The 27,724-nt window shown below is 39.9% G+C and overlaps 1 protein-coding gene across 6 annotated transcripts in view; it reads right to left on the reverse strand.

Moving 5' to 3' along the window:
- Positions 1-7,508: 7,508 nt before the first annotated feature.
- The window catches only part of HP1BP3 (heterochromatin protein 1 binding protein 3), a 34,146-nt gene continuing 13,930 nt past the window's right edge, over positions 7,509-27,724 (reverse strand). For 5 of the 6 annotated variants that reach the window (XM_014460269.2, XM_023758382.1, XM_014460267.2 and 2 more), the window contains 7 exons: positions 26,518-26,672; positions 21,329-21,419; positions 15,154-15,313; positions 12,319-12,430; positions 11,069-11,194; positions 10,126-10,416; positions 7,509-7,599 (listed from right to left, as the gene is read on the reverse strand). In XM_014460269.2, coding sequence (XP_014315755.2) covers positions 7,524-7,599; positions 10,126-10,416; positions 11,069-11,194; positions 12,319-12,430; positions 15,154-15,313; positions 21,329-21,419; positions 26,518-26,672 — 1,011 coding nt within the window. In that variant the 3' untranslated portion in view covers positions 7,509-7,523. Of the gene's footprint in view, positions 7,600-8,659; positions 10,417-11,068; positions 11,195-12,318; positions 12,431-15,153; positions 15,314-21,328; positions 21,420-26,517; positions 26,673-27,724 lie in introns of those variants that run through there. The other variant, XM_014460266.2, reaches the window with a different exon arrangement.

A 27,724-nucleotide genomic window follows, 5' to 3' on the forward strand; every position in this document is an offset into this window, starting at 1 on the left:
GAAGCTCAGGGTACATAAAGAATAAAGGGTTAATTCTTTTTTTAAAAAAGGGGTAATTCTTACTAGCTTCCTAAAAATTTTAAATAGAGGATTTGCCAATTACTAGATCCACAGTCCATTTTGAGACAATTCAGAGAAAACAACACAGCCACAATTCTATTAACTCCTGGCTCTAACACGTTTCTGATATATACAATTCGATCTGATGCATACAATTTTTAAAATAGTGACAAGAGCCCTAGCTGGTCTGGCTCAGTGGATAGAGCATCAGATTGCAGACTGAAGGGTTCCAGGTTCGATTCTGGTCAAGGGCACATGCCCGGGTTTCGGGCTCCATCCCCAGTAGGGGCTGTGCAGGCAGCAGATCAGTGATTCTCTCTCATCATTCATTGATGTTTCTACTTCTCCCTCTCCCTTCATCTCTGAAATCAATAAAAATATATTTTAAAAAAATAGTGACAGGAATTGGTTTCAAGTCAAAATTTTTTAAAAAGGGGGTGGGGGGAAAGACAGGAATTAAATTCAGATAGTGAAATAGTCAAACCAAAGGGGTAATTCTGCCTTCTAAATCTTTCTCAGGAGAAGGGGACAGAGGGCCAAGATCTGAGTGGCAGGTACTGTGCTAGGTCCTGGGGATACAGATTTACAAAAAAACAAACACTATGGAAACCAGGCCTGGAAAGATAAATGTGTGACAGAGGTATGTGACATTCACTCTTGACTTTACAACCTTCAAGGATTCCTTTTTTATCGGTCTTCACCCCCACATAGGAATACAGTGTTTTAAAACCAAATGCATTTATACATTTGAAGTTTATTCCTTCATTTTTATTTCTGTATCAAAGTAATGTAACTGCCCATGTGAGCTATTCCCCTGGGTTACCAAATTCAATTGATCTAATTCCACTAACAGCACAGACACTCCAAGCTTCTACCATGCATGTAGACTTACTAATGATACATTAGATGTACAAGTTCAGAGGTTTGCATCAGAGGAAACATGCTTCAGTGTGTGTCAGCCATCTCCTGGGCAAGCCAACCTAGTCCCACTCAGGACTGCAGCCTAGAACAGCCATCGCTGCATCCTTACCTGCCCCATTTGTCTAATCCCACATTCCTGACAACACAGCTCTCAAGAGCCACCACTAGGTACAGAATGTCAACCGTTAGATTAATGACTCACTTTTGCAGGAAGCCCAAAGAACTCACCTAGATTAAGCCGGGGAGGGAATGACAAAAAAGGCAAGCTGGGGGGTGGGGTGGGGTGAGGTGATGATCTCTGAACATGTTAGGACACATGGCTATGTCATGGTATTTCCGGATGAGTCAATGACAATGACTAAATCACACAGGTGTGAGCTTGCTTTCACCCATTTACCCCTTTCTCTGAAATCCCAGAATCTGGCACTGGGGTTGCCAGCTGGCAAATGTGAGTGGGATGTAACATCACATCATTTCAAAGCCAATATCCTACAATAGAACTGAAAACTAGAGCTAAGATGGGGTGCTTGGAACAAGCCTGGGCACAGCATCACCCACACCTGGTTTTTACGGCACACGCTTCCCTCCGTCTCCTCAGTAACACCTCCCCGGGTTGAGAGTTACTTTTAACCTTGAGCACCATTGTTCCATTCTCTCAGGTTTCTCCTTATGGCTGCCTCTGCAACTTACCCCCTATACTGCACCCTCAAAAACAGTAACCTAGAATGGAAATTTTAAAAAATTCTAAGATGTGTTATGGGTGGAATTGTGCGTCCACCTCCCCAATCAATATAAGAACGTGACTCTACTTGGAGCTAGGGTCTGTAAAGAGCCAAATTAAAATGAGGTTCCTGGAGCGGGCCTTAACCCAGTATGACCGGTGTCCTTACAGGAAGAGGAAACCTGGACACAGACACCTACAGAGGGGAGACGGTGTGAAGACACAGGGAGAAGGTGGCCATCCACAAGCCACAGAGAGTGGCCTGGAACAGGTCCTTCCTTCACAGCCCTTGGAGGAACTAACCCTGCTGACACCTTGAATTTGGACTGTGAGAAAATAATTGTTACGGCAGCACGAGCAGACTGATACAGTGATTACAGTAAGATTCCTTTCAGTAAGATTCCTTTTCATCCATTCAAACGGCAGACCACAGCACTGCAGGGTCAGATTCTACTTCCTGGGTATTCTGGTTGGATAGGTGTGGAGGTTAGAGGATCCAAGAAATGTAATCAGTTCGACTCTCACCTTCCCACTTGAGAGGCTGTGATTAAGCAACTTGCCTGAGGTTGTGCTGTTAGTTCCAAAGGGGACACAGCCTGCAGGAGCCTTGACGCTGGGGGTCATGGGTAGGGCAGTCATTCTGTTTTGAGAGTGAATGTGCACTCCCTGGGGACCACCTGGTGGAGCCTAAAGTGCTGCTGCTGCTTTAGTTCTAGGAAATCTTTTTTATCTTATTAACTATTGTGGACTTTGCACTCCCTTCCATTTGGTTCAATATTACCATTAATATAACGGCATTCCCTCCAAATACTTTGGAATACAACGGGTGCCCCAGAAACTGGCACTATGTTATCTTGTTGCAACCTGTACCCTATTTGGGGAACGAGGAATGGGTCCTAGTACATTCCTAACTGGAAAGTACAGGTCTAAAGAGGATACCTTTGCCTGGCTGGCATGGCTCAGTGGTTGAGCATCGACCTATGAACCAGGAGGTCCCAGTTCGATTTCGGTCAAGGGCACATGCCTGGGTTGCTGGCTCAGTCCCCAGTACGGGGTGTGCAGGAGGCAGGCGATCAATGATTCTCTCTCATCATTGGTATTTCTATCTCTTTCCTCTCTGAAATCAATAAAAATATATTTAAAATAAATAAAAAATAAAGAGGACCCCTTCTCAGAAACACTTATTAGAGACCTTGTTGCCAGAAACAAATAAAACACGAGTCTAGGGATACATTTCAGAAAGTAAAGAAAGGCAGGCAATATCAAATACTATTTAAAATAACACCTGCTGCAAACCATAAACTGGTAACAATATTCAATAGAGATTGAAAAGCAAAGATTGCACATCGAGTGGCCAGTTTTCCCTGTAGCCACTCTTCATCCAGAGCCAGCTAAGGCCCCAGGTATGGCCCAAGTGACAACTAATGGTTGCCTAGGCCCGGTGGCCCCAGCTTATAAGGCACTCCTGTCTCTTACCCACTGACTTCTCTTCTCTCCTGCTCCCTGGCATTTGAAACTTAAAAATGTATACATTTCTTTTTCTTGCTCATTTTTAAACAAGTAAACTCCTAGCAGTTTGAAACCTGATTTTAAAATCTGTTAAAATAACCCAAAAATCTGCTAGCCACGGCCCATTGATCTTTCTGTTCGACTCTCTTGTACCTTGTTGCCATATGCCCTGCTACCTGAGCTGTCAGTGCACAAAACTTCTAAGAAGGTGTGGAGGAAAGGTGAATGAATGTCTAGGTGCAGGTGTAAACCCATCACTTATTACATGTTCAATTTGGGGAAATCTGCTAAATTTAATTGCTTTTGAAAAGTGGGGATAATGCCACATATCTTTTCTATTTGTGAGGTAGTATGATTAAAGAGCCTAGTAATAGGAAAACTATAATAAATGGTAGTTTAAACAACAAAACTGAACTCTTACAAAATTGGACATTCTAGTTCATTTATTTTAAAAAATCCTCTCCCTCTTCTCCCCAAATCCTAAAATGCCTTGGTAACCAGTGTGTAGAGAACATGATTCAATCTTTGATATTTAATAATCTCACATTGTCTCTGGGTGGCTATTCTTAAACATGATTGTGGATTCGAACCCCCTTTGTTTTTCAGATGAGGAAATGAAGGCTCAGGGAGAGGACGAGGCTTGTCCAAGGCCATGCCGGTGCGTTAGTGACAGAGTCTCCACAGACCACTGGTAGGACCACAGCTACACGTTAGGAGGCTGGGCTGAGTGACATACTGGAACCAGCCTTCAATCTCAATTTGGAATTGATTAAAACTTATTCTACACACTATACTAGCAAATTTAAACCACACAAACAATGTAAGGCAGTGGTTGGCAAACTGTGGCTCGCGAGCCCCATGCGGCTCTTTGGCCCCTTGAGTGTGGCTCTTCCACAAAATACCGACTTCTGCGCATGGGCCTCGAAGTTTCATTCCCACTGTACATACGCGCCTGCATGTGGTATTTTGTGGAAGAGCCACACTCAAGGGGCCAAGGAGCCGCATGTGGCTCTCGAGCCGCAGTTTGCCGACCACGGACGTAAGGGATTTAGGTTTGACACGAGAAGTCCTTAATCAGTAAAATGGATAAGCAAGAATGTTGTCTAACTCTGGATTTTAGGGAAAGTATCCTTTGGTATTGAGCAAACAAAGCAAAGACAGGAGAGACTGGATGAGTAAGGTTTCTTTCAGAATCATCAGTATACGAGCAAGGATTTCAAATATTCCAGCTCATGATTACTAAACAGGTATCATGTCCAAAAAATTCAGTTGTCACAGTCCCACTGTGGAATTTCTCTTGGTAGGCCTCCTAAAGCACACGTAACAGTTTATAAAGAGTGAGAAAGCTGCTCACTTAGCAACACAGAAGTTCTGATAGAAGCTGTGGATCCTGGAGGAAAAGCTCTCGCAAGCATCAGCACCCCGTGAATGAAAAGAATTTGCCTGTGATACATTGTGAAGAAGCCGGGAAGTGTCCTGTCCCATGGCTAGGATTTGAGAATGGCCAAGTACTTGTGCAGTGTCCCCCCAAAAAAACTTAGGGCAGCTTAGTAATCCAAAATCTAATTCTAATAGTTCTTAACAGACTTCTTAAAACAAAAGTCATGACTCCTATTAGCAAACTTAGTAATTTCATCTCATTTAAAAATCCTCCTTCCAAAGCAGCCCTTTCTTTTCCATGAATAGAACATGGAGTCACTGGGCTGCAGGACAAGGAGAGAATTTAGGAGCTTGAAAAACTGCCAAAGGGAGACAGTTGAGCAGAGCAGCTAGAGATGGCTCTGCATTCAGTCCCTGAGATTCATTCTGGCTTTGTCACTTGCTACAACCTGGGGTAAGCTTCTGAATCTCACTCTGTGCCTGCTTTCCCTTCTATAAAATAGGAATAATAAACAATTATCATCTCATAGGGTTGTGGAGAGCAGCTAGAGAGTTTAGACAGGTTCAAGCCTCGGACTAATGAGAGGGCACAGTCCTCTGATGGCAAAGTCACGTGCAGGTCACAGCTTGGAGGGCAAAGCCATCCCAGCACAATTATAGCCAAAGGCTATGGTTGTAAGCTTGACCTTATGGTCCGAACCTGTGGTCCCAGGTGGCTAAGTGATGTAGGCTGCGGGAGGTGCAGCAAGAGCTGCCAAAACAAAGCTTGATATAGAGTTCTCAGGTGCATGTAATTAGATTTGAAACTCGCCAGAACATTGTAAACATCTTGACCACGCCCTGCTTTGCCTCGTGGGATCTGACTATAAAATAAAGACTCGGCTTGCAGGCTGTGTCACAGTCTCTTCATCCGAGAACAGTGTCCCACCTGGCCCCAACTATATTCTCTTGTCTGTCTTCTTTAATACTTCACTGCCCCCTCCTCAGGTTCACCTCTGGCTGTGCTAGACGAGATGTGTTTCATAAGGTTGCTTGAGTTAAACAAGGAAATTAATATATGTACAGTGCCGGACATATAGAAGAAACTCAGTGTTAGCTGTTACCACCATTATAACAAAAACTTAGTTACACTTTATCAAACTATTCAAGGCACCATAAAGGTCTCTTTGCTAAGCAGAGATTTAACAAGAAATAGTTAATTATACATTCATATATAGTATGAATCGAGAGTTGCAATTTTTGAAAATGGCCCGGGAAGGTACCCTTTGAAGCCTCCTTTGACATACCAGCTATTGATAAAACAAATCAGGAACAATTAAAACTAAGCTAATACATTTAAATAATCAAAGGTAGGAAATTTCTCCAATAGAAAAAAAAAAGCCATTGAAGTTAAGACCCATGGGTGAAATGATAGAAGGAAAAATATAGTAATAAAGATAGTAGAGATTAATTTCTTAAAAAAGGAAAACTGCCCAGCTAGTGTGGATCAGTGATTGAACGTCGACCTATGAACCAGGAGGTTGAGGTCTGATTCCTGGTCAGGGCACATGCCCGATTGCAGGCTTGATCCCCAGTAAGGGGCGTGCAGGAGGCAGTCGATCGATGATTCTCTCACCATTGAAGTTTTTATCTATTTCCCTCTCCCTTCCTCTTTGAAATCAATTAAAAAAATTTTTTTTTTAAAAAAGAAAACAGTGCTGTGAGGGATACTTTAGACTGGTCTCTAACGGCCTCTAAGCTGATTTTTGTGAAGTAGTTCCTTAGCCAAGAGGTCCAACAGTTCTGGTTCTTTAGCCTCAGCTCTGCAGAACTGAGTGACCACCTGTTCTACCAGGAAAAGGCAAAAGCAACTCTACATGCTGGAAAGTAATGTCTATCAGAACCTCTAGGGCAGTGGTTCTCAACCTTGGCTGCACATTAGAATCACCTGGGAATTTTTTAAAATCCTGATTTCTGGGCCTCATCCTCCGGAAATTCTGTTTCTTTGTTATGAAGTGAGGCATCAATTTAGTAAGAACCACTGCTCTAGAGCAGTTTGTCGGGAAAATTGCGGGTTGGGGAGGCAACAAGGGGGTTTTTTTGGCCCCTTGGGGGGGGGGCCTTCCCCCAAAAAAAAAACTTTCTGCGCAGGGGGGGCCCAAGGATTTTTTCGCACTGTACGCGCGCGCCCGCATGTGGTGATTTGTGGAAAAGCCACACTCAAGGGGCCAAAGAGCCGCATGTGGCTCGTGAGCCGCAGTTTGCCGACCACTGCTCTAGGGGATTTAATCATGGCCTTTTTCTAATTAACAGTAAGATTTCACTCATGGGTAAAATTAAGAGTTTTTGTTTAAACAAAAGAGAAATAAAGTAACTGATGTGACTTTGCAGCTTCTAAAAATGGGAAACCTTAACCATATTCTTGAATTTTTAGTTTCTTAGTTGGCTAAATGCAGTTCATGAGTATGTCGGGCTTAACCTCTTCTGATATATTAGGATGGCAAGAGGATCTGAGCCTAAAGAAGAATTTCATAGGTTCTCTAAAGCAGGTATAAGAAAGTATACTAGTAAGAATAAGTTAGCAAACCTAGACTAGAGCTGACAAAATTTTGTAAAAGAGGAATGATGAAAAAAGTCAAAGGTATTAATATATTACCTAGCTCTTTTATACCCAGTAGACATAATAAAAATGTACATCTTTTTAAGATTTATACTGGACCAGGCTTCCTTTAATTCCTGTGGATGGTAAAAATGGGGGAGGAGGTCTACCTGTGTGGAATGCTTTTATATTACTAATGAAAGGTCTCTACGTTTTTATGCAAAGTATCCCTTGTCTCTCAGTAGGTGAAGAAGCCAACAATCTTCCTCCCAGCACTTTCTGAGATGCATTTATCAAAGATAGTTTGTAGGTGGTGTAAGAGTTTATGAAACACTGTAATTGACTCAGTAAACCTCAAGGGAGAGTACTGAAGCCACTGATCTGTGCTAGAAATTGCTGTGATTCTCTCTTGGGTTTTCTGTTTTCCTTTCTTTAACAAGAAAAGTAAAAAAAATTATGCGTTCTGCTCCTTTAGAAAGCCCGGAGGAAAAAATTCCCCAAACATTTCTGTAAGTATGGCACATCTTGAGCATCTAATGGACAATGTAGTCACCAGGTGCCTGTTCAGGACATCTTTTTTTAAAGTAACATCATAAAACAGAGAAACCAACCAAAATCCTACTTTTGATTCCAGAAGAGTAGAGAATTCTTAGCACAGATACCTAACACCCATACTATTAGAATAATTACCTGCCGAACAATGTAACAGGGTTATTTTATTAGGGTTATTTTCTGGAATTAATCCAAGGACCTATCTGAACATTAGGCATTAAAAACTAGGATCTATGATCTTAAAAACAAGGACCTTCATAAAATAAAAAACATTTTAAACCTCTTATAAATAATTGAGTTCAATATATCTAGAAAAATTATTTACTATCCATATAAGAATTAAAAAGCACATCAACTAGAGCTTGTATTTAAAAAGGAAACAGCTGTAACCGGTTTGGCTCAGTGGATAGAGTGTCAGCCTGTGGACTGAAAGGTCCCAGGTTCGATTCCGGTCAAGGGCACGCACCTTGGTTGTGGGCACATCCCCAGTAGGGGATGTGCAGGAGGCAGCTGATCAATGTTTCTCTCATCGATGTTTCTAACTCTCTATCCCTCTCCCTTCCTCTCTGTAAAAAATCAATAAAATATATTTTAAAAAAAATAAAATAAAAAGGAAACCTGGCTGGTATGGCTCAGTTGGTTGGGCATCATTCAGGCACCAAAAGGTTGCTGGTTCTATTCCCAGTCAGGGCACATGCCTGGGTTGTGGGCTTGATTCCCTGTAGGGGATGTGCAGGAGGCAGCCAATAGATGTTTCACTCTCACATCAATGTTTCTCTCTCCCCCCGCACCCCCCTCAAAAAAAAAAAAAAAAAAGAAAAAGAAAAAGGAAATCGATGGCGGCTATTACAAAGAGTAGAAAAGATTCAAAGTAAGGATAATACTTAGCTATTTCTGAGATTATACTAGAAACCTTTAAATATAAGCTACAATTCAGCAGCTTTTAAAATTTCATGTTTATTCATATTTTTCAAAATATATGTACATTAAAAAAGGAAGATTTACAACAGGAAAGATTGCCTTACATGCAACACAAATTCCAATGAACTCATGATGGGATCACACATAATTATGAATCTAATTCAAGCCAACCTTCTCAAGTCCATTTCCCAGCCACACTTCAGGCTGCAGAAGGGATCCCAGGAGACAATGCCAGTGGAATGGATAAAACAAACATCTTTGCTTCTGGCAGCACTCAGGGGCCAGAAGATGTACACAGAAAAGTTTAAGACAATAAAATGTCAAGTGCCACAGGGAAGATAAATGATAACCGAATCAATGTTTTTCAAGTAGAAAGCCAGTACTATTTAACACAACTTCACAATACTAAAACAAATACAAATAAGAGGTTAGGTAGTTTGGCTTCATTTAATTTCTTTAAAAAAAAACAATCAAAACACAACATCTCAAAAAGGAAGCCACTTGCTTGATATCGAAAGTGCTGTGGAAAAAAGGGGAAAAGAACCCATACATGAATCTGGAATCTAGTTTATTTTCGCAAATTGTGTTTTTCCACTTAGCATTTCTACATTAGCAACAATGTAACTCTCCAACATTTCCTTATAAAAAAGGCAAATAAGAAGTGAGAATTCATGCTCCAAATATTAAAAAATATATTTAAACATCTGATTTTGTTTTGATTTTTTTTTAACACAGGTGACACCAAAAATCACAAATTAAATATATTCTTATATTCCCCTTCAATCCAAAACCAAGTGGTGGAGAGAACTTGTGCTTGCTGTTAAGGGAATGCAATACCCTGGGCCAGTGAAAGATACCTGGAAATCATCAAAGTGAAAAGTGGCCCAGAGGAGTCCTGCATCTTCAGAATCTATGAGATCATGTTTTTGGCTTATTCCCAAAGCTAAGACATCTCTGTGTTTATAGTTAGAGAGAAAGGGCTAGTGGAGTGGTTGTATAAATAAGATTAACTACTATAGCTGTAACTGGAGTCTCCAGGCAGGGCTTTACAGTTCAGTCAGTGCTGTTCTGCCTCCCTCTACTTCCAGGACCTGACCAGCATTCTCTTCTCGATGCCTTCTACAAATACAAAAATCACTGCAACTGTTTAGATAGAATTAGGAGGGATAAGAAAAGCCAAGACTGACCATTAAAAAAAAGGTTGGGTGTACGGGGAAAAAAGAACAAGTATAGATTATACAGTTCAGGAAAGTCCAGAATTATCGCAGAAATTAAAAGAACTAAAGGAAGGGGCAGGCACCCAGGACAGTGCCTAAAGCGAACAAATACCTAAACCGGTTTATTTATATTCCCTCCTCACAAGTTCAGAGCGGAGGGATCAAATGTAATTTTAAAAGCATCAAAACTAAAATAAATGCACACTGACCTTAGAAAATAAGATTTTAAATTTCATCACAATACCCTTTTTTCCTATAAAATTTACTTTTTTGCTTTGAAAGATTTCTTCATGGTGGATTTGCCCTTGCCAGGCAATTTCACTTCCTTCCGCACACTGGCCGCAGGCTTCTTTGTAGAGCCACCACTGGGTTTCTTGATGACTGAGGGTGAGGGTCTGGCTTTCTTGGCAGGAGTTTTGGCCTTAGGAGAGGCTTTCTTGGGCAGGGGCCTGGCTTTCCCTCGCTGGGCAGCAGGGACTTTAGGCACAGGCTTAGACCCTCTCTGCTTCATGGGTGCAGCCTTTCTTGATGACTTGGCTGGGGTTTTCTTATGCAACCTGTGAAACAAAGAGCAAAGGCAGTCACTTAGCACCTGAGAGATCCACTTTGCCAGGATGACCAGATACTTTACGAAAAAAGAAATGACTACGTAGAAGTCACTTATGCTACAAATAGAAATGTAGCCCGGGCCAGGTGGCTCTATTGGTTGGAGTGTCCTCCAGTACACCAAAAGGTGGCAGGTTCGATTTACAGTCAGGACACATACGCAGGTTGGCAGTTCAATCCCATCAGGGCTCATAAGGGAGGCAAACTGTCGATGTTTCTCTCTCACATTGATGTTTCTTTCTCTCACTCGTCCTCTCTCTCTAAAATCAATAAATGTATCCTCAAGTGAGGACTTAAAACAAAAAAAGAATAGAAATATAATTTATTATGTTTTCATAACTAAAGGCCTTATCCAAATTGTATAAAATTCAACCAATTCATGGAAGTCTACACATAATTTCATCATGTTTTTCCTAAGAAATTTGTTTTCTTTGAATAACCAAACTATGGATATATTTACAAGCTTGACCAAAGAGTAAATTACACATTCACAGGCTTGATTTCTTAAGTTCAGAGCCCCCGAATTTTCAAGAATACAAGTTCAAATGTTACACAGAGAATGTGAGAAGGCTTCTGAGTTAGAGGGTTTTCACATATCCATACCTCTTAGGTGGAGGAGGTTCTTCATCCTCAGATTCTTCTTCTGATGAGTCATCTTCATCTTCATCCTCATCCTCATCCTCATCTTGAGACTCATCTGACTCTTTCTTTGGAAATAGAACTCCTGGGCTATGGGGAAAAAAAAAAGAACGTGAAACTAGATGCATATTCTCTGAATACTCCTGATATTCCCCCATTTCCTCCAAGCTTCCCCAAAGATATGAAGTTAGGTTACAAGTATCAGGTTACAATTGAACCTATTTTGAACACACAAAGTTATGACAAATCTATTAAAGTCCCAGACCATACCTCATGCCCTTCCTCCTTACACTTAATAAAATTGATCCTTTAAGAAAAACACACAAACAAAAAAGAAAACTACATTTTTATTGATTTGAGAGAGGAAGCGGGGAGAGAAACAATGATGTAAAAGAGAAACATTGATCACTGCCTCCAGTATGTATCCCGACTGGGCCTTGAACTCACAATCGGGGTATGTGCCCTGACTGGGAATCCAACCAGTGACCTTTTGGTGCACAGGCCAATGCTCAACCAACTGTGCCACAATGGCCAGGGCAATAAATTGATTCATCACATTTTATGTGTATGACTTTAATATGCATTCACCCAGTAACACTTATGCTTGCACACAAAGAATAAGAAAGCTACACTTTATATTCCTGCTAAAATAAGGCTTTTGTGGTACATGTCATGAAATGTTACTAGAAATGTAAGTATAAGAAGGCTATATAGCATGGCGTCATAGAACAATGCTTGGCCCAATGGTGTTCAATACATTTTTTTGGCTCAATGAAGAGATAACACAGGTTTCCAAGTAAATGTCCCTGTCTCCACAGTATGAAGAAGGCAGATTAGGATTCTTGGAAGCAGCCAATGTTTTCCCTACTTGATTGATGCAAGACAATTAAAACATATGTATAACCCTCTAATAGTCTTCCTGTCATCATCAATTGCTTATTAAAGAAGGAATAAACATCAAAATTACTGCCATGGATCACGAAGAATTCAGTACTTGATTTCAGGAACATGTGGTTAACGATAAGTTCTAGCAGGATAGCCAAAATTCCTCTGTTCTTACATGTAAAATTTTTTCTCTAAAACAATATTGCCTTATATTCAGTTCAGTGTAATAGTACTAAGGGTCAAATAAGTTAAGCAAGTCTGTAAACTACAATCAGATTTTAAATTTACAATGACCAATACTTCATATTATGGGCTAGATGTTTGTTTACCTGGGATAATAGGGAAAACAGAGTTGGAAGGTGCCACTGAATCCTTTACCAGAGATCTGTTCCATCCACCCATTCTTTTCGCATTTCTGCAGGGTTTTCTTCAGCAAATGCACTGAAAAAAATTCAAAAATGAAGAAAGTGGTTTAGTTATACCAACGTGGAAATTCTCTCTACCACAATCAGTTATACATCAATTTAATGTCCTGTCATATACAGTAATTGACATATTTTAAGTGAATCCTTTGTGGTCAAAGGATTAACTAATTCACTGAACATTAAGGCCCATAAATGTGGCAAGACTTAAATTATAATGAAGAAGATTTTAGAGACCACCTAGTCAAATTCCTCATTTCACAGAAAGGGAAACAGAAGTCTAGAGTAGTTAGTGACTTGCCCAAGTTCTATAAAGAGGTGTGCAAAAATAGGTTTACACCCTAGTATATGGTTAATAGCTGACATAAGACTACTAAAGGTCTGGTGCACGAAATTTATGTGTGTGTGTGTGTGTGTGTGTGGGGGGGGGGGTGTCCCCCCTCAGACCGGCCTGCGTCCTCTTGCCATCCAGGACCCCTCAGGGGATGTTGGGCCTAAACCGGTAGTCGGACATCCCTCTCGCAATCTGGGATGCTGCATGCACCAGTGACCATACTTTTCATACAGGTGAAAGGCATCTTGCTATTGTATGGGCAGCTATAATTTTTTGCCCTGATTATAAAAAGCAGTACATAACATGATCCTTCTGAGGCAGTAGTACCATTTTCCCCATCTTATGGGTGGAAAAACTGAAGCAGAGAGAAGTTAAATAATTGGCTTTGTCACACAGTTATAAGTGTCAGAATCAGGGCTGACCATAAAATGTGCAAGCCAGAGTCCATGCATGTCATCAATGCATCACCCTGTTTTTTCAGTGTTATAGTAGCCTTGCCAGGTTTTAATTTTTAAATCTAAGAGACTGTTCTCAATATATAGGGTAAGGTCCCTAGGCCTGGCCAGCGACCAGGGCCATCTGTGGGGCAACCGGTGGGTGGGGCGACTGGCCGCCCCTCCCCCTCCACCTTGTGTCATAGCGACTGGTCCTTCCACCATTCAGTCGATTTGCATATTAGGGTTTTATTATATAGGATTTCCATTCATTCAAACATTTATTGAGTACCTGTAAGAATCATCATCTGGGAGACTACCCATAAAGATAAACAAAACCAATTTCTCCTCAATCAGCAAAGAGTACTAGCACAATACCATGGCTCCTAAAGGCCTCACTAATGCTACCTTTCATACAAAGACATAAAAAATATAGTGATTCAGTGTCTAAAAGACAGCAATATCAGTGAAACTGAAAAGGTTAATAACCAATTTCATCTTCTACCACTGTGCCAAGAGAAAATCGTGAAATAGTCTATAAGGGTCAACTGCACAATTAAATACAGTATATATCTTTTTTTTTTTTTTAAATATATATTTTATTGATTTTTTACAGAGAGGAAGGGAGAGAGATAGAGAGTTAGTTAGAAACATCGATGAGAGAGAGACATCGATCAGCTGCCTCCTGCACATCTACTGGGGATGTGCCCGCAACCCAGGTACATGCCCTTGACCGGAATCGAACCTGGGACCCTTCAGTCCCCAGGCCGACGCTCTATCCACTGAGCCAAACCGGTTTCGGCAAAATACAGTATATATCTTAAGTAAGGAAAGTTTATTTTAAAAACCAGTTTTCAAAGTACACAAGAAAACCACCAGAAAGCATTCCTTTATAATGTTAAAATACAGATATTGCACATATGTTAAAAGCCATTATTAAGACTTCAAAATTACTTTTTTATTTAAAACAATATATTCTAGCGTGCATTTTCTGTTACTTAACTTCCACATTCTTCACCCTATACCAGTGGCCTATTCTATTAGTTCTGAGAAAATGCACTATATCTACATGTGGTAATGCTGCTAAAGCAAGGATTCCTGTCTCAAATCACCACCTGACATATATTTGGTAAATATACTTTACCAAAAAAGTACTTTCTGCTACAGAGTTTATGTCAATAAAAAATAATCTAAGTAGCCCTGGCTGGGAGGCTCAGTTGGTTGGAGCATTGTCCCATACACCAAAAGGTTGCAGGTTTGATTCCCAGTCAGAGAACACACCTAGGTTGTGGGTTCAATCTCCCGTCAGGTTGAGTACAGGAGGCAACTGATCAATGTTTCTCTCACATCGATGTTCTCTCTAAACATATCTTCAGGTGAGGATTAAAAGAATTAACGTATTTTAAAATACTGGTTTGGTTTCAAGGTAAAATTAGATGTTTTGGTAAACATTCAAAAATAAGCAAGATGACAGTACACTTGAGAGATGTTTTGATCCTAGAGATTTATCTAAATTACAATAAAAATATCAGAAAAAGCCCTAACTGGTTTGACTCAGGGGCTAGAGCATTGGCCTGCGGACTAAAGGGTCATGGGTTCAATTCCGGTCAAGGGCACATGCCTGGGTGGCAGCTGGATCCCCAGCAGGGGATATGCAGGAGGCAACCAACCAGTGATTCTCTCTCGTCATTGATGTTTCTATCTCTCTTTCCTCTCTGAGATCAATAAATATATATATTTTTAAAATCTTTATAGCAAAGCACAATCAAATTCTGATCTTTAACAGACATTGTAAATTAAGGATATGCCTTGATTATGTCTGTTTTTCTTTTGGTCAATAAATTAAATTTGTAAAGTTGTTGTTCCCTTTTGTTTTCAGTTGGCAGTTAATGTTTTGTCATTAGTGGCATGATCTCTAGGGATTTTTCATAAATGCCCCAATCCTGGTAAAATGCATACAATTCTGAGTCTTACTTTGGTAGTTAGAATTGGTCCCTGGGTGGTTCTCTAGGACATACTTCTTCAGAGCAGTGGTGGAGCAGGTCTTCGGCTCATTCATGGCAGCAATGGCAGACAAGATTGCATATTCCATCAGGCTTCCACCAAGCAGGGGTTTCTCCCCTGATTTCTTCAGCTGTTTTCCAAGGAGGAAGAGAAAAGCATCAAGACAACACTCTCCCAAAGCAGGTCAAGACAAGACTCCTCTGCACCAGGTGGGTCGGAGTTCCTGCATTAGCACAGATATGTTTTACAATAAATTGTCAGGTTAGGGACTTTTCTCTTCCCACTTATCAGGTATTCCATCTAACCGAGGAGTCCCAACCCTCCTATGAATATTTTCACTTTCCATCTACCCCTCCATCCAACCTAAAATAGCAATGGCTACTCTAACCCAAAGAGAGGGACAGCTCTAGCCCAATAAGCAGGTTAACTTGCTAGGCTCCCAATAACTTAGGATGATTTTGAGAATACTTCCTTTTTCTAAATCTGAAAAATGGAGTAGTTATAAAAATAATAGCCTTTTTAACCCTATAGGAAAATAGCAAAACAAAAGCTTAATCATACAATAGAAAATTACATAGGATAATTCAAGGACAAAAAGTGGGGGAACAAAAGAGAGTTACTGCCCTAACGGGTTTGGTTCAGTGGATAGAATGTTGGCCTGTGGACTGAAGGGTCCTGGGTTCGATTCCAGTCAACGGCATGTTACCTAGGTTGTGGGCACATCCCCAGTGGGGGGTGTGCAGGAGGCAGCTAATCGATGTTTCTCTCTCATCGATGTTTCTAACTCTCTATCCCTCTCCCTTCCTCTCTGTAAAAAATCAATAAAATATATATTTTTTAAAAAAGTGAGTTACCAATAAGCAAAAATTTAGCATAAAAGGACAAACTTGGGCATAGTACACAATAGTGATTCTCAAAGACTGGTCCATATACCCCATGGGGTTCCTGGGACCCTTTAAAGGGATATGCAAGGTCAAAACTATTTTCATAATAATACTAAGATGTGATCTGCCTTTTTCACTGTGGTGATATTTGCAGGTGCTTAAAAAAATTGATGGATAAAACTGTTGCTACCTTACCACAAATCAAGGCAGAGGCACACAAATTACAAAGTAGTTATTCTTTTTAAAAAGTATATTTTTATTGATTTTGAGAGAGAAAGGGAGAGGAAGAGAGAAACATCCATGTGAGAGCGTAACATCTGTCGGCTGCCGCCTGCATGCCCCCTACCGGGGATCAAGCCCACAATTCCAGCAACCCTTCCATGCAAGGGACAACGCCCAACCAACTGAGCCACACCAGCCAGGGCAATTATTTTATTCTTTAGGGCTACACAGTTGTGGTTTAAAAAAAAAAAAGTCAGTCTCACTTAGGAATATCCTTGATGAAGTAGTACAATTTTTTTGATTAAATCTCAATCCCAATGCATGTCTTTGATATTTTATTGGATGAAATGGGGAAGAATGCATGTCAGCAATGTATATATGATGGTGGTCTCAAGGAAAAACACCAGTGATTATTTGAGATCTGAGCTGAACTAGCTACATTTTTCATGGAATAACTTTTTTACTATAAGAAACAGATAAACTATGGTTATTTATTTATTTTTAAAAAATATATTTTATTGATTTTTTTTTTTTTTACAGAGAGGAAGGGAGAGGGATAGAGACCTAGAAACATCGATGAGAGAGAAACATCAATCAGCTGCTTCCTGCACACCCCCTATTGGGGATGTGCCCGCAACCGAGGTACATGCCTTTGACCGGAATTGAGCCTGGGACCCTTCAGTCCACAGGCCGACACTCTATCCACTGAGCCAAACCAGTCAGGGCAAACTATGGTTATTTAGACTCAGGTACCTGGGTAGACATTTTCTTAAAAATAAACTAAGGGAGTTGTCAATGATAACTAACAGTATTTGTTGTCAATGATAAAATTAAACTTTTTAAAAGAATATTGAAATTGAGAAACCTTGTATCTACCACTTTGAGCTTGGTAACTTCCTAGTACTTAATACTGTTCTGATGAGATCAGTGGGTAATATTAACGAATAGGATTTTTGTTATAGATGAAATGAGTCAGCATTTTAAAAATCTGCATAATTCAGTCAACCACTATTTTCCAAATAACCATGTTATAAAATTATGCATGTTTAAAAGATCCAAAGTTCAAGACAGACCAAAAGATTTTAAGGTAACAAAGTACAAGAAGTTGACTGATATGGTTTCAGATTCCACATAACAACTAACCTTTAAGGAATGACCACAAAATCAATTCATGTAGTAAGAATTACATATTAACAGAATAAGAACAAAAACCACATGATCATCTCAAGAAACATAGTAAAAGTATTTGACAAATGCAATTAACCACTCATAATAAAAATTCCAATAAACTAGTACCAGAAGGGAACTTTCTCAACCTGATAATAGGCATATATGAAAAACCTGTAGCTAACTTAATGGCAAGACTGAATACATGAGGATGTCTGCTCTCATCACCGTACTAGAGTTTCTATCCAGTGTAATCAGGAAAGAAAGATAGTAACAATTCAGATTGAAAAGGAAGAACTAAAATGGTCTTTATTTGCAGATGACAAAATCCTGCATATGTAGGAAAATCCTAGGGAAACCACAAAGAGTCCTAAAGAATCTATAGAAAAACTACTAGAACTAGTAAATGAGGATTTCAGCAAGGTTGCAAGATACAAGATCACTAGATAAATCAACTGTATTTCTACAGGCTACCAATGAATAATTTGAAAATGAAGTGAAGAAAATTCCATTCACAACAGTATGAAAATATTTAGGAAAAATCTTTACAGAAGAAATATAATACATATGAAAACTACAACATATTGCTGAGAGAAGTTAAAAATCTAAATAAACGAAGAGACAGTATTGTGGATTGGAAAACAACATTGTAAAGATAGTGATTCTCCCCAAATTGATCTATAGGTTCACTGCAACCTCTACCAAAATCCCAACTGGCTTTTTGTAAAAATTGAGAAGTGGATCCTAAAATTTGTAAGGCAATGCACAGGACACAGATTAGTCAAAATATTTTTGAAAAAGAGAAAGAGAATTTACATTTTCTAACTTCACATTAACTACAAAACTGTAGTCACCAAGACAATGTGATTCTGGCATAAGGACTCAAATATAGAATAATGGAACAGAAGTGAGCATTCAGAAATAAACCCTTACAACTGGTTTAAAAAAATATTTTTTATTGATTTCAGAAAGGAAGGGAGAGGGAGAGAGAGATAGAAACATCAATAAGAGAGAATCACTGATCCACTGCCTCCTGCATAACTCCTTCTGGGGGATCGAGCCCTCAACTTGGGCATGTGCCCTGACTAGGAATTGAACCCTGACCTCCTGGTTCATGGGTTGACACTCAATTACTAAGCAGTATCAGCAGGGTGTCAACTGATTTTTGGTAAAGGTGCTGAAGCAATTCAATGAGGAAAGGACAGTTTTTCAATAAATGGCACTGGGACATTTGGATATCCACATGCAAAAAAAACATGATTTATAGCCTTACCTCACACCATTAACAAAACTTAATTTAATTGATCACAGACCTAAATGTAAGCACTAAAACTATGAAACTCTTAATAAAAAACACAGGAGTATATTTTTGTGACCTTAAGCTAGGCAATGATTTATTAGATACAATAGCACAAGCATCCTAAAAAAATGATAAAATTAACTTTATCAAAATTCAACACTTTTACCCTTCAAAAGACATATTAAGTAAAGTGAAAGCAGAGGCCGCAGACTAGGAGAAAATATTTGCAAATCAGGTATCTGTTGAGGAACTTGTATCTAGTTATATAACTCTCCTAATTCAATAAGACAAATAACCCAATTTTAAAAACAGGCATAGGATCTGAATAGACATTTTACCAAAGAAGATAAACAAAAGTCCATTAAGCACATGAAAAGATGGTCAACATTAGTACTTATCAGGAAAATGCCAGCCCAAACCACAATGAGATGCCCCGTGGCAACCACTAGTATGGCTATAATAAATGAGACAAAGATAGGGACAACCCTTATACACTGTAAAATGATGCAACCATTCTGGCAGTTTCTTAAAACATAAATTTACTATATAGTTCACCAAGTCCACACTCTTAGTTATATACCCAAGTGAAATAAAAACACACCCACAAAAAGATTTGAACGTGCCCTACCCGGTTTGGCTCAGTGGATAGTGTGTGGGCCTGCGGATCAAAGGGTCCTGGGTTCGATTCTGGTCAAGGGCACATGCCTGGGTGGCGGGCTCGATCCCCAGTGTGGGACGTGCAGGAGGCAGCTGACCAATGATTCTCTCTCATCATTGATGTTTCTATTTCTCTCTCCCTCTCTGAAATCAATAAAAAATATATTAAAAGAAAAAGGAATATAAGTACTTCTTCATGCTGCAACATGAACTAAAGAAAGTGTATATTAAATAAAAGAAGCCAGTCACAAAAGACCACATATTGTGTCATCCTACCTATATGAAACTTGCAGAAAGGCAAATCTATACGAGAGAGAATGGATTAGGTTGGCTGGAGATGGGAATGGGAGTGACTGCAAATGGGTACAAGGGGTCTTTTTAGGGTGATGCAAATGCTAAAACTGGATTGTAGTAATGGCTGTATAACTCTATAAATTTACTAAACATGATTGAATTATAACATTTAAGTTAAAATAAGCATATCTTATAGTTTGTACATCATACCTCAAAAAAACTATTAAAAAAACCAACCACTATCATTTGTTGAGTTTGGGTATAGTACCAAAGAATAATATCCACAACTATTTGAAAATTATCTTAAAATCCTTCCTCCTTCCAAAACTATTTGTTAGATTTTCTTCATAGACCTAATCCAAAATATACTGAAAATAAGTATTAGTTGTCTTCTATTTAGTTAGATATTAAAGACTTTGCAAAAATCTATTAAACAGAGCTTCCTCTTTTCATATGTTTTTTCAAATACACACACACACTGATTTTAAAGAAAGGAAAGGAGAGGAAGAAAGAGAAACAATGATGTGAGAGAACAAGGATCCACTGGGACCAAAACTGCAACCTGGGTATGTACCCTGATCAAGAACTGAACTGGACACCTTTTAATGCATAGGTCTATGCTTAACCAACCGAGCCACACCATATCGGTTAAGGCTCATTAATTTTAAAAAAGCCTATCTAATAAAGAGATAATATGCAAATTGACCATCACTCCAACACACAAGATGGCTGCCCCCATGTGGTCAAAGATGGCCACCACAAGATGGCTGGCAGGGGAGGGCAGTTGAGAGGAACCAGGCCTGCAAGGGAGGGCACTTAGGGGTGATAAGGCCGGCAGGAGAGGAGAGCTAGGGGCAACAAGGCCAGCAGGGAAGGCAGTTAGGGGCAATTGGGCAGGCAGGAGAGGGCAGTTAGGGGTGACCAGACTGGCAGGGGAGGACAGTTAGGGGCAATCAGGTTGGTAGGGGAGCAGTTAGGCATCGATCAGGCTGGCAGGCAGAAGCGGTTAGGGGAAATCAGGCAGGCAGGTGAGAGGTTGGGAGCCAGCAGTACTGGATTGTGAGAGGGATGTCTGACTGCCTGTTTAGGTGGGATCAGGTCTATACGAGCAGTTGGACATCCCTAGAGGGGTCTCAGATTGGAGAGGGTGCAGGCTGGGCTGAGGAACACCACGCCCACCCCCTCCGTGAATGAATTTTGTGTACCGGGCCTCTAGTATATATATATATATATATAAAATCATTTTTCATGAAAATGTTATGTTAACTTGTAGTGGGTTTATTTTTTTATGAATTAAACGTTTAAAATTTTCTTTTTGAAAAAGTCATTTTTAATTAACACAGTTTTTTATTTATTTTCTATTTTAAAAATTGGTTTTTAGAGAGAAAGAGAAGGGGGAAGAGAGAAACATCAATGATGAGAGAGAATCGTTGATCAGCTACCTCCTGCACATCCCCAAATGAGGATCAAGCCTGAAACCTGGGCATGTGCCCTGACCAGGAAATTGAACCAGCAACCTCTTAGTGCCTGGGAAGACACTCAACCAAGCCACACTGGCCAGGGCTGAAACCAAAACTTTCAAGAACCACTTTGTTATAACCAAGTGTTTTTGGCCTCTAACCTGGAATGTTCCAGAAGCACCTTTACCAGTTATTTGTTCTAACTGTCCTCTTTCTACTGCTCTCTGCAGAGCATTCTTCAACAGCTGAGGCCTGCAGAGAAAACAAAAAATAATGATAAATATATAGATGAAGAAAAGATTTGAAGAAATAGATCCAGGGTTATTCCTTGAACTAAAGTTCTGATTTCTATTACATGTAGTACTTTGTTAAAATGGACAATAAAGTAATAAATTACTTTAACAAGTGGCACCCTTAGCAAGTGGCATTCTTTTTCTTCAAGCAAGGATGCTAAATCATTACCTGTACATACAGACCAGTTTCCAAATGTCAGGGCATTCCAAAAACCTATCATTTATTATCCAATCATAACAGCAATCACATTGTGTAATCAAGCAAAGAATGGGTATCTTTAAAGTTCTATCCAACTCTAGAATTCTCTGGGGAAAATTCCTAACTGGTTTTAAAAATGTATATATATATATATACATTAACAAAAAACTGAGTCACTTTTTACAAACCAGTATCTAAACATCAGCTTAATAAAATACAAGTCCCTGAGAAACAAAATAGGTTGTTTTTAACATAGTGTATCTCTGTCCTAAGAGACTTGTCATTAAAAAACAAACAAATAAACGTTGTCAAAACCAAATGGCAGGCAAGAAGAAATTGAGTGTCATTAAAAATATCAGAAAAATAGCCGAAACCAGTTTGGCTCAGTGGATAGAGCGTCGGCCTGCGGACTGAAAGGTCCCAGGTTCGATTCCGGTCAAGGGCATGTACCTGGGTTGCGGGCACATCCCCAGTAGGAGATGTGCAGTAGGCAGCTGATCGATGTTTCTCTCTCATCGAGGTTTCTGACTCTCTATCTCTCTTCCTTCCTCTCTGTAAAAAATCAATAAAATATATTAAACAAAAACAAAAACAAAAAACATAAGAAAAATAACAGAACAACAAAGTGTTGAAGCAAGAGCTGTTCTGTCAAGGGGCAGAAGCCTGAATGGCAGCTAGGGAACCTCAGGTGCAGGGAGAAAACAAGTTGACTTAGGACTTAAAGGGTATGTGGTATGGAACAAGATAGTCAAATGGAAAACTTTACATCTGGGCCAACAACAGGAAGAAAGGCTTAATCACAATCCAAAGGTTTGGTGACATGTTTTGCCACACCTCTCAAGAATTACTAGAACAGCCCCCAAATGAACAGAGTATCAAGCAACTTATTTGAAACTGGTTAGCTGCTCGTTAGACAGAAAAGATCAGTGGTGCAGAATAATGAGGGCCCCACTATTATCATTTGAGGTGCATCACTGAGCTTTGATCTTTTTCTTTGGAGAAGAAACTTTGAATCTTTTTAAAATTTTTATTTTTGTTTTTTGTTAATCCTCACCCGAGGACACTTTTCCATTGATTTTTAGAGAGTGGGAGGGAGGGGAAGAGACAAAGAGAGAAACGAAGTGAGAGAGAAACATTGATTTGATTGCCTCCCCTATGCGGCCGCTGGGGATCAGCCTGCAACTGAGGTACGTGCCCTTGACTGGATTCGAACCTGGGACCTTTCAGTCCACAGGCTGAAGCTCTATCCACTGAGCCAAACTGGCTAAGGCTGAATCTTTTGTTAAAAAGTGTTTTTATTGATTTTTAGAGAGGGAAAGTGAGAGATAGAAATAACAATGAGAGAGAAACATCAACATCAATTGGCCACCTCTTGCATGCCCCCTAGGGATCGAGCCTAAAACCCCGGCATGTGCCCTGAAAGGGAATTGACCTGGTGACCTCTTGGTGCATGGGTTGACGCTCAACCACTGAGCAACACTGGCTGGGCAATTTTGAATTTTTTATAATCACTAAGTATTACAAGCTGAGTTGCAATAGAGTCATTAATGGCATCATCCATATGCTTGGGGAAGAAGAGTAGAAGGGATCCCCCATGTTCTAACAGGATGCTATAGAGTAGGAACTATACCATCAAATCTTATACACCCCCTGACACTTCAAATAAAAAAACTCCCAATAAAAACAACTCCCAATGAAAAAATTTCTAAGCCAGTGTGGTTCCATTCAGGAGAAATATGATTTATGCTAAGACCCAAAACATACACACTCTCTTAAGTCGTTCATTCCACAAACATTTACTAGGTACTTAGTATGGTTATGCAAGAATAAACACATAGATCTGGTCATTAAACTCAAGGAAGTTAGAAGATAATGAATACATAATTATGGTAGAGAATGATAACAGTTAGGGTAACGTATGGGCAAAGAGCTTTGGGAACATAACTGAGGGAATAATTTAACTGTGAAAATTTTTCTCTTACTTGCTTTATAAGTTAGATTGCTTAAAGGCTGTTTTCTAATGGGGGCAATCACAGCTTAAGTAAAACACTGAAACCCTGAATCTTTATTAAATTAAATAACTGGTCTGAAAAGAATCTTCCTAACCTGGGTTCAAATGCTCCTGGGATGAGTATCAGTTACATTAGTTCCCTTCAGCACTAATTATGTTAGCATATACCTTGTCCTAGGCAAGAATCCCATCATTTACTCAAAGTTCTATCATTCCTATCTTCAGATAAAACTTATTTACCAACTGCTTTAATGATTCTCAGATTGGCTCTCCCTCTGATCACGGCCATAACCTTAATACAAGCCACCATGCCCTCCTTTCTGGGCACTGTGCTGCTGTTTTCACACTGCACTCCACTCTAAGGTCAATATGCCTACGAAGATGTTTGTTTATTTTTGTTACTCCTCACCCGAGAATATTTTTTTCATAGATTTTAATTTTATTATTTATTTAAAAAAATCGTTACCTGAGGATATTTTTCCATTGATTTTTAGAGAGAGTAGAAGAGGGACAGACAGAGAAATAGCGATGTGAGAGAAACACATCCATTGGTTGCCTCCTGCATGAGCCCTGGAAGGGGAGAAGCCTGCAACCGAGGTACATGCCCTTGACCGGAATGGAACCCAGGACCCTGCAGTCCGATGCTCTATCCACTGAACAACTGGCTAGGGCAAGATATATCTTTATTACTGTTACTCAACAAAACAGGTGTCAGGTGTAAATGCCTCAATCCAGCTCCAAAGCCTTTGGTGATATGGTCCCACCCCTTGTTAAGCTAAATCCAATCAGACCCAGGCTTCTTTCAGTTCCCCAAAAAGAATGCCAACCCCTGCCTCTGACATTTCTAATGAAGCTCCTTTCCCATCCTTTTCTCCATTGTCATCCCACTTAATTCTACACATTCGTCTAGACCAGTGGTTCTCAACCTTCCTAATGCCATGACCCTTTCATACAGTTCCTCATGTTGTGGTGACCCCCAACCATAAAATTATTTTCGTTGCTACTTCATAACTGTAATTTTGCTAGTTATGAATCGTCATGTAAATATTTGATATGCAGGATGTATTTTCATTGTTACATATTGAACATAATTAAAGTGATTAATCACAAAAACAATATGTAATTATATGTGTTTTCCGATGGTCTTAGGCGACCCCTGTGAAAGGGTCGTCGTTCTACCCCCAAAGGGGTCGCGACCCACAGGTTGAGAACCGTTGGTCTAGACGTAATCAATGCCCATGTTTTTAACTTACTACTAACTCCTAGGCACAGCTATTTTCTGAAAAATTCTCTAATCTATAACACACCATTTTCCATGTACTATGGTGCCAAGTGCTGTTCTAAATAAATAAGATAACTCAACAACCCCAAGAAACAGGTACTATTATTTCCCATACTTTACTGAAGGGGAAATTAAGTGACATAGAAAACTCAAGTCATTTCTCCAAGGTCACATAACAAGGCAGTGGAAGAACCAGGTTACAAAATCAGAGACAGAAGGTAGAATGGTGGTACCAGGGTCTGGAGGAAAAGAAAATGAGCAGTTCTTGCTTAATAGGTACCAAGCTGCAATTTTACAAGATAAAAAGAATTCTACAGATGGATGATGCTGTTGGTAGCACGTTATGAATACATTAAAGGCCCAGTGCACAAATTCGTGCACCAGTGGGGTCCCTTGGCCTGGCCTGTGGGATGGGGCTGAAACCGGCTCTCCAACATATCTGAAGGGGTCCCAGATTGCAAGAGGGCGCAGGCCAGGCTGAGGGACCCCACCGGTGCATGATCGGGGGAGGAACATGGGTGGTTGGTCAGCTGGGAGGGCTCCAGGGCATGTCCAGCCCAGTCACTATCGTCTCACTCAGTCACGATATCACTCAGTCACGATCGGCCGGACCCCAGCAGCAAGCTAGCCTACCAGTCAACTATCTACCCCCTTGTGGTCAGTGCATGTCATAGCAAGCAGTTGAACGGCCTTTGCATATCATTAGCATATTACGCTTTGATTGGTTGAACGACAATCAGACACTTAGCATATTAGGCTTCTATTACATAGGATTTAATACCATTAAAAACTGTACATTTAAAAATGGTTAAGATGGCCTGGCCGGCATGGCTTGGTGGTTGAGATTGGACCTATGAACTAGGTCACCCTTGGATGCCCAGTCAGGGCACATGCACGGGTTTCAGGCTAGATCCCCAAGCAGGAGGCAGCTTATCAATGATTCTCGCTCATCACTGATGTTTCTCTCTCTCTCCCTTCCTCTCTGAAATCAATAAAAAAAAATACTTTAAAATGGTTAAGTGGTAAATTTTATATTTGTGTATTTTACCACAATAAAAAAAAATTAGAAAAAATAATTTAAAAATGAGTAGATGAGAGGACATTAAGAGTTTAATGCTGCCCTAGCCAGTATGACTCAGTGGATAGAGCTTCAGCCTGGGACTGAAGGGTCCTGGTTTTGATTCCGATCAAGGGCACATGCCCGGGTTTCAGGTTCGGTCCTCAGTGTGCAGCATGCAGGAGGCAGCTGATCAATGATTCTCGCTCATCACTGATGTTTCTCTCTCTCCCTTCCTCTCTGAAATCAATTTAAAAAAAAAGTTACTCTATGAGTGTCTTATAAAAGTTAACATGCAGTTTGGGTTTCCAAAAAAACAAACAAACTACACATGGAGATATGAAAAAGAACACATAATGAGACAAAAAATTAAATCCACAAAAAAAGTTTTATTCCTCGCTCAGCTAACAATAATCCTTTGAATATTTAATCTTTCTCCTTTCTCATGAAAAGGGGCTAAGGGAATAACAAATATCTATGCTTTAAAATCCAGGCCAACAGGTCATACCTGATATCCACTCTAAGTTTAGGGTAATACTGAGACACATATTTTCTGATGAGACTGTAGGAAGCTTCTTTAGGTTCACAAAGGCGAGTAAAGGCCAGTGGGAGGATATCCTCCAATTTTACTTGTGGTTCTGGATCCACTGCAGAGCTCCTGTTCTGAAATATAATATCAAAAATTATCATTACAGAATGTAGAGCTTTTGATACAAATGCTTCTATATTCAACTCAAAGGCTTTTTCTAAGTTGGCTGCCAAATCAACCAACTAATTCAAAATTATTATTCTTTTCACATTCAAAGAAATCATATCACAGTGCAGTAATTTTACTTGTGTGGCAATGTAAGATTCAAATTTCAGATTGAGCGAGTTAAAAATACATATAAAAATAAAAACCGGGCCTGGCCTGTGTTGCTCAGTGGTTGAGGGTTGGCCTATGAACCAGGTGGTCACGGTTTGATTCCTTGGTTTGACTCCGTCGGGGCACAGCCTGGGTTGTGGGCTTGATCCCCAGTAGGGGGCCTGCAGGAGGCAGACGATCAATGATTCTCTCTCAACATTAATGTTTCTCTCTCTCCCCCTTTCTCTCTGAAATCAATAAAAATATATTAAAAATAAATTTAAAAAAAGAATTCCAGACTTTATTGAAAGGCCTTAATTCATTAACAATGAAAAAGTATCATAGAGCACCAAAAAGCACTGCACAGTTCATTTTGAAAGTGCTTGCCAGTTTTATGAAAAAAGTACAAAAATTTTCAGAGTTGTGAAAATAAAGATGTAGAGGAATATTCATTATTTCAACTAACATAGAGGAAATACTGGATAGTTACCCCCCTCCCCCCAGAACTCAGTTATTTATTTTTTTAATATATTTTATTGATTTTTTACAGACAGGAAGGGAGAGGGATATAGAGTTAGAAACATCGATGAGAGAGAAACATCGATCAGCTGCCTCCTGCACACCCCCTACTGGGGATGTGCCTGCAACCAAGGTACATGCCCTTGACTGGAATAGAACCCGGGACCCTTCAGTCCACAGGCTGATGCTCCATCCACTGAGCCAAACCAGCCAGGGCATGGATAGTTATTTCACTTTATTACTGAATACTTTCCATAAATGAAATTATGTATCTTGGAGAGGAGGAAAGAGAAGAAAAACTGGCTCTGAGAATAGTTTTGGGATATAATAATGAGTAGAAATATGCTTGTTT

The sequence above is a fragment of the Myotis lucifugus genome, unplaced genomic scaffold (genome assembly GCF_000147115.1).
Source record: "Myotis lucifugus unplaced genomic scaffold, Myoluc2.0 scaffold_128, whole genome shotgun sequence".
NCBI classification, from domain to species: domain Eukaryota; kingdom Metazoa; phylum Chordata; class Mammalia; order Chiroptera; family Vespertilionidae; genus Myotis; species Myotis lucifugus.